Source organism: Trachurus japonicus, chromosome 17 (genome assembly GCF_045865225.1).
Source record: "Trachurus japonicus isolate A0001 chromosome 17, Traja_1.0".
NCBI lineage: Eukaryota > Metazoa > Chordata > Actinopteri > Carangiformes > Carangidae > Trachurus > Trachurus japonicus.
In genome coordinates this window covers 27,133,684-27,144,436 of record NC_140923.1, presented here as the reverse complement: position 1 = coordinate 27,144,436, position 10,753 = coordinate 27,133,684, and the positions used below count along the sequence as shown (strand labels likewise).

The 10,753-nt window shown below is 41.7% G+C and overlaps 2 protein-coding genes across 2 annotated transcripts; one reads left to right on the top strand and one right to left on the bottom strand.

Moving 5' to 3' along the window:
• The first annotated feature begins 2,419 nt into the window (after nt 1-2,419).
• Nucleotides 2,420-3,655, top strand: tmem125b (transmembrane protein 125b). Its single transcript, XM_085804075.1, has 2 exons — nt 2,420-2,509; nt 2,702-3,655. The coding sequence occupies exon 2, from the start codon at nt 2,733-2,735 to the stop codon at nt 3,447-3,449; it is 717 nt and encodes a 238-aa protein (XP_085660201.1). The 5' UTR covers nt 2,420-2,509; nt 2,702-2,732; the 3' UTR covers nt 3,450-3,655.
• Nucleotides 3,656-4,703: 1,048 nt separating this feature from the next.
• Nucleotides 4,704-7,076, bottom strand: LOC146970820 (type III endosome membrane protein TEMP-like). The gene is made up of 3 exons (XM_085804868.1): nt 7,006-7,076; nt 5,540-5,723; nt 4,704-5,353 (listed from the first exon to the last, which is right to left on the bottom strand). Exons 2-3 carry the CDS (start codon nt 5,700-5,702, stop codon nt 4,965-4,967), a joined length of 552 nt encoding a protein of 183 aa, XP_085660994.1. The 5' UTR covers nt 5,703-5,723; nt 7,006-7,076; the 3' UTR covers nt 4,704-4,964.
• Nucleotides 7,077-10,753: the final 3,677 nt, after the last annotated feature.

The following is a 10,753-nucleotide window of genomic DNA, read 5'->3' as shown; positions in this document are numbered from 1 at the left end:
TGACAGCCGACACAAAAACCTCTTTTTCTCAAGATTTTGGTGCCAAAATGGCATTTTGGGCTAAACTAACCTATATTCAACCGCCAATTTCACAAGACTGGAACAAGATAGAAACAAACAGGTTTTTTTTGCTGGAAACTAGAGACCCTCTTCTTTCCTTTGATGGGTTGAATGTGTATGTAGTAACAGTACATAATATTATGGTGGGTCTACGGAAATCAGTCAAAAAGCTGGAAAATGCCTGGCAAGCTGGAGGAAGCTGCTGTGAGAATGGCTGGCAGTCAAAGAGTTAATCACTGGAGTTGAAATAATTGAACTTTTGCGGCGAATTCGCGTGAAGACGCGCCGCGATAGCCTATCAGCGTTGAGATCGTCACCGACGTGCTGATGTACGGACGTACTGGTGTTCCCTTGGCAGTTTAGTCAAAGATGGTGTATAGCCTAAATAGAGTATATTTGGTTTAGTTTAGTTTATTATTCAGATCCCCATTAGCTGCAGCAAAGCCACAGCTATTCAGTGTTGCTTTTCCGGTGCTGTTACAAACGTTTCTGGTTTGGAGATTCGGACCTGAAAGCACGTTATCACTGCTGTTTTCAACCAGCGGGCGCTGTGAGCCGGCCGCCTTGTCCCAAAGCACTCAACAGGCGGTCAGTCACACAGTAGTGTCAAGGAGCTGTCTCCGCTGTGGCCAGAGACCCGCCCCGGACAGGAACAGTGCAGCGACGGTGGTTATCTCAGCCATGGTCGATGAGAGAATGAAATGGTGGAGGAAATGTTGTTGTTTGGGCGGGCTCGTCGCACGATGCAATGCTGCGACAAGGCGTTTTTTGCATATTGGACCAGCGTCAAAACTGGAGCGTCTAGCGCAACGCAATTTCATTTGACGCGCAATTAAATCCCGTTCATCGCGTTTGGTGGGAACACGGCGTTAAACTCCTGGAAAAATGCAATTTGGAATAAAGTTTTCACATAGACAATGCACGATAGTGGAAGAGCAGAGAGTTGAAATCAATTACTGTGAATAAAGTTGGAAACTGACAAAGCTGAAAGTTGAAACTAATTAATGGATTTTTTTTTCTCTAAATAGCAGACATAACTCTGTAACCAAAATCTATGTAGCCTAGTCTGAAACACATGTACATGTATAGACATGGACACAAACTCACCTGGGCAGATAGGTGTAGGACAATTAATGAAACACATGGACAGCTCTCTAACCCTACTGTAACCCTCCATGCTCTAGGTTGTTGATGTATGGAGATTCTTGGTTGAGCAAACTACAGAGTAGAGGACTGAACCAGCATCTCTGTGGTGTAAAGTGAAGAAGCAATTTACACACTGTATATATATCATATATCATATGTAAGTTTAGCTAAATAAGCCAGGTAGGTAAGGTCATTTAAAAGGGATAATGAAGCCCCAAGCATGAAAGATCATTTGTTTCTGTGAGTTTTAGTTTTAACTTATTTGCTTCATAATGGAGCCAGGCTTCTGTTTCCCCAGATTAACCAGATGCTGGCTTTAGCTTTAGTTTCATTAATGATAGGAATTTATATATTGAATCGTATAGATCTTCTCAACAAAATTCTGGCACAAAAGCTAAAACATTTATCTCAAAACTAGTGACAAAATGTATTTTCAGCACTAGCAAAGTGCGTTAATGGAAGCAGCACACCGGGGTCAGTGAACATTGACCACTGAGGACATGCTGCGTTCACAGTGGCCAGTCTAAGAGGCTCCGCTCAGTGTGTGAATGACGCTATCCTTGGGATCACAGAAACACCATTATCAGTACGCACTGACATCACTCAGCCCTCCACAACAGCCACGCACGTTCCCGCACACGCCACCACCCGCCTTCTGCAGCACAGTCCTTGTGTTCATCGGTCAGCCCATTGTCTGTGTTAGAGGCACAGTAGACAATGTCTCCAATCTCTGTCCAAACCATGATCCAACTCTGCTATTGTGACCCGTCTTTCCCCCCCTCTTAACCAGACAAGATGGTGTTCCCATGGGATGAGACGGGGAGATGGGTGGGTGTTGTAGTGGTGGTGGGGGGATTGTTCTGCCTGGCACAGGGGCAGAGAAAGTGAGGAGGCCGGACATTATTGATCAGTGACACCACTCAGTCACAGTGGTGATGAAGGCTTTGCTGAGTAGACATGTGGACGAGCTACGTACACATAAACCATGACGATACATCCCTTCCCCATCAGGACTCCCTCCTCGTACACTGTGGGGTCCTCACTGCTTCTCTTTTTTAAGCTTGAAGTCAGGATATTTCATCTACACTGAGGAGAGTTTGACCCTGGAATATCTGACATTTCTTTTGAAGCTGGATTTTTTTTTTTTTTTTTTTTTTTACTGAAGATGAGGAACAACCAAAAATCTTCCAAACTTACTATTGTAATGACTTTTACTTTTATAGTCTACAATAGCAATAGTATGACAAATGCGGTTGTCTGATGGGATGCAGACGGACAGACAACATAATTCATTTAACAAAAAGTGAGTAATTGATTTGACTTAAATGTGATGAAGCAAATGATGTTTCTGCTGGCAATAATCAGTACAGTTGTAGATATGAAAGTAACAGAGATCTTCTTAAAGTTTTTCTGTTGTGCACCAGAGTTTGAATCCTGTTTTAGCGTTGTATCCTGATAATCAGCTCAAATTCTGCACTCACTCTGCTCTCACAAGGTCAGTGTGGTTCTGGGTGAGCTGACCTGCCATGTCTGAGATGCAGACTTTCTACCACACCACACGTCGCCCCCACAGCTTCTACCTGGAGCCCACCTTGATGCAAAGACGTGTCCTGGACGAGCAGGTGGAACTGTGGTGGTTCAGGGAGCCGCGCCGCTCCTTGCTGTGCTACTGTGCCTCGGTGGCTCTCATACTGGGACTGGGCCTTGGTGGCGTGGGCCTCCTCTCCACCACCACCAGTCTGTCCGGGGAGTGGCGGCTCGGGGTGGGCACCACCCTCTGCCTCTTAGCCCTGGCCGTTCTGCTCAAGCAGCTCCTCAGCTCCGCCATCCAGGACATGAACTGTGTGCGCAGCCGGCGTCGGATTGACCAGCTGAAGAGCGGCGGGAGGGCCGACCCGGCGCTGATTCTTGCTGTGGGGTTGTCAGTGACACTCTGCGGGACAGTGCTGCTCTGTATGGCCACACTCGGCAGCAGAGGTTATGACAGCAGGGAGATGTTGGTGTCTGGGCTGGTGCTGATGGCTGCCGGCACTGGCATGGCTTTGGCTGTAGTGGGCTACGGCGTGCTGGTCTACCTGAAGAGGCGAAGGGAGCAGAGGAGGAGGAGGATGATGATGATGATGATGAGAACTAGCAGAGCCAGGAGGATGGGGAGTCGAGCCGTGCAGGTGTTCAGTGTCTCAGGGGGACAGATGGGACAAGCCAGGAGGGAGATGTCCTCTAGCAGGAGCAGCCTGATATGAATGACAAGAAACAGCTGAGAGAGTCTGTGAAACAAGGATTTACCATTGATGACATTTGTCAAGTGTAAACATGTTAAACATGGAAAACAAATGAGAAAATCACTGTCAGTATCCTGTTTTAGGACACCATGGCTCTTTTTTTCCAGTCTTTGTGTTGCCATTTTGATAAATCTACAACTACTTAACATTGTCCAAGGAAAACCTGCACATGACCAGGGAAACAATCTGTTCTCAACAATGGTTCAAAAACTTGAACTACAGTGTTTGTTTTTTTTATTCAAATGGACTGTGTTTGAAGTGTACACATCAAATCAAAACATGACTGTGTTGGATGTTTCTTACAAGTTCTGTACCATGTGTCATGCCCTGAGTTTGCCGCCACGCAGTGGCTCGGTTTTTTGTTTGGCTTCTTGTTTTGGACTCTGGTTTCTTTATCCCTGTTGTGTTCCTTGTCTTGTTTTAGTGTTATGTTACTGTTTTATTTTGAAGTCCTTGTCTTGTCTTCCTGTGTGCTCCCTGCCCTTGATTACCTAATGTGTCTCACCTGTGTTAATTACACCACCTGTGTCTCGTTCCCTCATGTATTTAACCTCAATGTCTCTCTTTGTCCTTGTCGGTTCATTGTCGTTTGTCATTGTCGTGTGTTTCCTATTGTGACAGTGGTGGTCCTGTCACTACGCCTCCAATTGATCATGTGCCCTGGCTACTTGGCCAAGGGGATGTCCCTTTGGGTGACTGGCAAGCGTGCATGACTCTGACCTGGGAGGTGTGGGTTCAATCCCCGCCCGGGCCCTCTTCACCTTGCGACACTATGTTCCTGTGTCACGTCGAGCCTGTTAAATAAACCTTGTGTTCATTGAAAGTCTGCATTTTGGTTCTGCATTCCTTGAAAACCTGGAGCTTAAAGACCAGACTGGCAACATTTATTTGAGAATGAGTGGTGATGAAATTTCAATCAAGTTGAATTTATTCATGAATTAAATGTTCACATGAAAAGATTCAGAGCAAACGTTTAAATGTACTATTATATTTTTCCTCTATCTTACATTACTAAAATGTCTCATTGGCAGAGTACAAGCAGCATGCCACAGTATACAAATGTGTCATCTTAAAGATTAATATACACACAATGTATTAATTGTAAATATTACAGATTTGGCTTTAATGAAAAGAAACGTTTTGACTTTCCAAAACTTTTGGGGGGGGGAAGGGCACAAAAAACAACATTCACAAAGCACAGACACTATACACACTGTACCCAAATTAACACTAAGTGATAAGCAGTAACACTTCATTTACAATAATTTATTCCTGTTTATACAATTGTACAATTACCAAAAAAAATATAACTTTTATCATACACTTATTTTAGATTATATTTCATTGTGCTAATTTGTACACAAATCCAGTCCTCACTAAATAGTTTTAACTGTGGCTTATTTAGTTTTCACATTAACCAAACACTCACTGTGCAATTGAAGTGGGTTTCATACATTGTTATCTCCCTTCACCTAATCACCCTATTGTGAACTGAATATCATCATCACTATCTTCCATCTCCTCCTCCTCCTCCTCTCTCTCTCTCTCTGCCCTGTCTTTCTCACTACTCTGGATATAATTATCCTCAATGAAGCCGTCATCATCGTCATCCAGCCCACTCACAGTCCCACCGACCACTCCCATTCTACCCGACACACTGCTGGGGAAAGACACATCGTGACCGTACTGACTGATCCCGTCTGACTCCTGGAGCAGGGAGTGTCTGTAGCTGGCCAGGAATCGATGGAAGAGGCGAAACTTGACAGTCATCACGATAAAGAGTGAGATGGTGAGGACGGTGCCCAGCGCTGCAGCGAGATAGGACCATTCCAATGACTTTCTGCCCTCGCCTGGATCCACTGCCCCTAGGAAAACAGCAAGAAAACAATGAAGTGTATCTGCATGTGACGATAAAGTCAAAGGTCAACACCAGCACATTCAACATGTTTCTCATAAATTAAGTGGGACAGAGCTCAAAGTTCTTCAGCTACACCTGGTTGTAAATAGTTAGGCGACGGTAAAACACTCAGCAGAGTTCATTTCTAACTTACTGTCAAGTGCAGTGCCATTACTGATGGTGTGATCTTCCTCACTTAGAAGATGTCTCTGAGGGACTTTGTGTTCTCCATTCGATACAGGGCCGGGATATGCTTCTCCGATAAAAGTTCCACAAAGAAACAAAACCACAAATACACTGCAGCTCCGACGATCCATCTCTCTGTCTCGTAGGAAAACCTGCAGAAACAAAATCATCAACTGGTTACTTTTACTTTGTGAAAAGTACAGAATAACCTCTTTGTGCGACTTTCCCTCAGGAAAACATAAAAAGGGAAACATACACAACACGTACACTTGTTTTGAAAGTTTTAGTGGAATTTATATATTAATATATTATACATCAAACAAGGACTCCGACTTTGTCGCATATCTCATGTGGAAATAACAATATAGGAAGTGACACATTCACTGCCAGTGTGGAGAGGCTGTACAATCACAACAAACAACACCTCTTTCAATGCACTTATGGGATTATCAGTGTTGTTGTAAGACAAAAAGTTAAACTTTGAATATATTATTCAACATAAGGCTGATAAAACAATGAACCTTGTTATGTGTAATATATTGAGGGTGTCACTTCATGTTTCATATTATATGGCTCTCAGTCGATGAAAATCTAATATCAGAGGGTTAATATTGTTTGAATCCTCAAAGCATGTTGAGATTTGATTGGACAGATATGATATTATATGATGATGTATTTAATTGTACCTTCCATCAGTGCCAACGTCATCATTAATCATAATCTTTTGTTTTGGATAAAGAGATAAAGATGACCTACAAACATTAGTTACCGTATACATATATATATATATATATAGTTTGCAATACTGAGGTCAATAAAAGTAATTTTTTTCAAATAGCAACAGGCTCTCAAAGTGCTGTAATAATATCCTCATCTCTCCACACAGTTTTGTGTAAGATACACTAGATAGCACAAGAGTGATTTACATATTTTAAATGCATAGAGCTGATATTACCTATAAACAACACCCATGTGATAATGGAAAGGACACACTAACAACAGTAACACACATTTGACATAGACAAACACAGAGCAGCTTGTCTTGTCTTCTTCACACAATAGCTGTCACATGATGACAGGGTGTTGACTTGCCAGGTTGTGAACAATGTCATTATAGTCCTGAACTGCTTACTAATTAACTTCAAACACACACACTCACAAATATGTGTGATTCAAATAGCAGATAGTTGTTAAAGATCGTATATTTTGGCTGTGTATCTTAAATGCAGTAAATACAGTTGTGCGCAGGTAATAGTGGAAAAAGTTAATCTGGTGATGTAGGCCACAGTAGCTGTGATTGAGGTCATATGACTACTCAGTTTGTGTCACATACATTCCTCAGTCATCCACAGTAACTCAACTGTCTTACACAACTTACACACAAACAGTCATTACAATATAAAGTAACTAAAGGAAACATGTTAAATCACTTACTTGTATGAAATAGTGTAACTGCTAAAACAGGTGTATCTCTCCCAGTCCTGTCTTTGTGTTTTTGTGTTTCCTCCTCAGCTCCTTCTGAAATAATAAAGAGGTTTGCTGGGCAAAGGTTGCAGCACATGTCATAATGTCACCCTTCCTGTTTCGTGCCCTTAAGACAGAGATGTTAATGAGTAACTTTATCAGATTTGTCATTTGTCTTACATCTGTAGCTTTCTTTTACACTCTCTTTGTTTTATCTGGGCCATGAAAATAAATGCATTCTTACAGGGAGGGGTCAATACAATAGTAACTTGTAAGTAGAGGTAAGTAGAGATTCCTGTAAGGATGAAATTGATTATGATGAGCTGTTGCATTTGTTCTCTGAGACCAGACAGTGGCACTATAATCACATCAGACATATGACAAAGAGTCGGCATGCTATCTGTGCAGGAGTGCATTTGTAGCACTGCAGTTTGTTACTATACTTAATAGGAAAGCAGTAAAGGCTCTCTAGTGTTGCATTGTTTCAGTAGTTCCAGTTTAATTTTTTCTAGTTTTTTTTTTCCTGAACCACCTCCCCCTACAGTAAATCACAGGTCTCTAATTGGAGGTGCTGAGAGGAGGGCAGGTGGAAAATGACTGAAATCATTCCAGGTGGCCACTGTCTCATTTATTATTAATGCTCATTCAACTGTGATCTCTGCACCTGTAGGAGGGAGAAATGTGTCTTCAAAGAGCCTTAAAGCCTGTTTCGAATTCTGACAGTTGACTCACACTCAGAAGATGGATTGTCCTCCCCTGGCTCCTCATTATACACACTGCAGTTCACCGAGAAACATTCAGTCACCAACCATGTGCACAGGAGAAGTCAGATTACAAATGACCAAATCTAAGGGTGACAACAAAAGGCTGAATTTAAATATTATATAAACCAACTTTATAACACACATTTGCCACTGAAGAAAACAGCTCTTGATAATGAAATACAGTTAATATCTAATACACTCAATCCTCCTTCAAGAAAATAATAATGTTCAGTTTGTATGAAAGCAGCTTTAGAGAGTCGCTGATTCAGCTGTGTAATCACTGTGGAGCACTGTTGTTAAACTCTATTACTGAGCTCCCTGTTATCTTGCCTTCCTACAGAGATATAAATGAGGAGGGTATAACCACAGTACTGTATAAAATACTACTGTATTTTACCCTCTAATTCAGGTTTAAACAGAAATTACCATTGCAACACATAATCTGCGGGTAAAATCAAGTATCTCACTTTACCACTGGTCACAACAGTCTGGTTTCTGAATGAGGTTCAAACATGAGGCTGAGTCTGTCCAATGTTTCCTTGACCATCTGATTAAAGCATTTCTCTTTTACCTCACAACATAGCTTGTTGTTGTTGCTGCTGTTGTTATTGTTGTTTTTCGCTTTTTATCAGTAGGTGGTGGTGGTCAAGATAATGAGAAAGGTTTCAAAAAGTTACAGCAGTTCTGACTATAGAGGTGATGCACAACCTGACAAAGTGTATCTACCTAGATTTTCTGCCAGCTCAATCCAACGATGGAGGGCACACGGCCCCCCCGCCGTAAATTGAGCAAATGTATTTACAATCAATATCAATATTTACAGAATGACAACTATTTCACAGGTTGAAAGGGGAACACTGAAATGATTTTAAAGTGAAGATCCATCTTTGACACCAAACAACCTTCTCTTCTACTTAAGAAGAAAATGAAAGAAAATACAGTTGTGAGGCCTTCAGTGTCCATGTTTCTTTTAATCTCTTAATACTTTCATTGCCAACCCGTAAAGAACCCATCTATTCCTAACAAAAAGAGAAGCGACATTGATTTACCACAGCTCTTTCATATTTCAGGGCTGAAAAGATGTTTATCTGTGGTTAAGTCATTCCTCCTTGGATAAATTTCTTGACACATGTATATGTCAGAGTGCCGATAATCTGGAATTAAATGATTTCCTAAAATAGATAAAAGCTCAAATCACATCTCCTCTCTATAGCCCACACTCTGCCTCTGGCACTTATGCATCTACTGTAGGTCTAATTTCTTATGTGGTTTGCATGTCAGTTCAAAGGGGTGACAAACAACTCACATTTATTGCATAATTGCATCATTGCATAATAAACAGTTTTGACCAGGTCATACTGGACATACAATCCAGAACAAAATCAGGTTGATTCTGTTGCTCACGCTTCTGCACCGTTTCCACACCTACGTACCACTTTCACAGTTTATTTAAATGGAGATGTCTCCTCTTACTGTAGTTTGAAGCACAATAGATGCTAATAGAGGCTCTACAGGTTGTTCTGTATTCAACAGATACATATCTCACTTTGCCTGATGAAAAGAATGCAGTCAGACAGGGTTGTGTGATCCATCCAAAGTAAAATGACAATAGCTTTCTTCATTACAAAGCTGGAGCTGAGCAAAATGTTGCTTGTGTATACAGGTATGATGCACTAAAAAGTTATCACTGAGGGCTCTTGGACTATTCATGATACAGATCTACATTGAGCTCTCAATCTGTGATTGAAGAAAAATGGTTGTGAAAAACACCGTATGATGCTGTAAAATGATCAAAGCAGGTTTGTTGTCACCCTCTCACTGAAACCTCCCACATAGGTTTTTTTTTTTTTTTTTAAAGATGCTCTTATTATGCCAAGATATAACTCTCTGCAGAGTGTCATTGATCCATTTATCTTTTTTCTTTTAACCAGCACAGTGGCTTTAAAAGTTAAGGAGAAACTGAGACAAACAGCCTTCATGATCAAGAGCTGCTCACTGGACATGTTTAATACAAACACAACAAATAAGCTTGGCAGTGGAGCTGCTTATCACAGTTACAAACCAATATATAAAAAAACCCAACAGGGACAAATTCTTGTTCAGCTCAGGAGAGGTCTCACCGTCTCAGTTGCACAACTCAGTTCAGAGCAGTTCATTTTTTATTAAAGCTCAGCAGGACAAAGCACGCAGGAAAAACAACTGGTGAAGACAGGGTATGGAGCAGTGGGAAGCCACAGGAAAACCACAATCTGACAGAGGACATTTGGAAAGGAGCCAGTAAATATACCAGGAGTAGACAAGGGAATAAGGAGTGGGTGAGAAGGAGCGCAACAATGAAACTGGTGGTTGAAAGGTGGGAAGGTTACTGAAGGACAGGGGGAGTGATAGAGGAGTGTCAGTGTCAGAGTAGGCAACATAACAAAGCCATGCAGAAACTGCATGAATTAACTGTGACAAATTACTTTTGGGCCACAATTGACAAAGAAGAAATCCCCTGGGTTCTGTTGTTGGCCCTGTGCACTCCTGTGATGAGACTCCTGTAAAAGCCAAGGACTCTTCTCAGATCTTTTAATTGAAGAGCTGCTTGTCTGTTGTGAAACACCAGCTGTCATTTAGTTTCGTGCCTGATGTAGACAGTAGCTTGGTCAAGTAACAGCAATTGCTGACGACACAGTGATCTCTCAAAGCCTGACAACATGTGTCACATATGATCTGATGGTCTCCTTCGATTGGCACATCAAAGACATCACAGAGGTTGACTTTTCTCATCTCTGATCTGGCTGAAAACCTGTCTTCCTGTCCCGTAAACATTACACTGCTTTTAAATTCGCTAATTTGTTTCTAATCATCCAAAAACTCACAAACGGACAGTCCCCTTCATACCTGTCTGATCTCATTAAACCTTAGTGGTTTTCATTCTCAGAATACATGGCTGCAGAGGCTTTTCCTATTGT

What these genes read in the sequence shown, in the direction of transcription:
- tmem125b (XM_085804075.1), top strand. Translation starts at nt 2,733, where the DNA reads ATGTCTGAGATGCAGACTTTCTACCACACCACACGTCGCCCCCACAGC.
- LOC146970820 (XM_085804868.1), bottom strand. Translation starts at nt 5,702, where the DNA reads ATGGATCGTCGGAGCTGCAGTGTATTTGTGGTTTTGTTTCTTTGTGGA. An exon ending in TAATGGCACTGCACTTGACA is followed by an intron (nt 5,354 to 5,539) that starts GTAAGTTAGAAA and finishes CTGTTTTCCTAG; the next exon opens with GGGCAGTGGATCCAGGCGAG.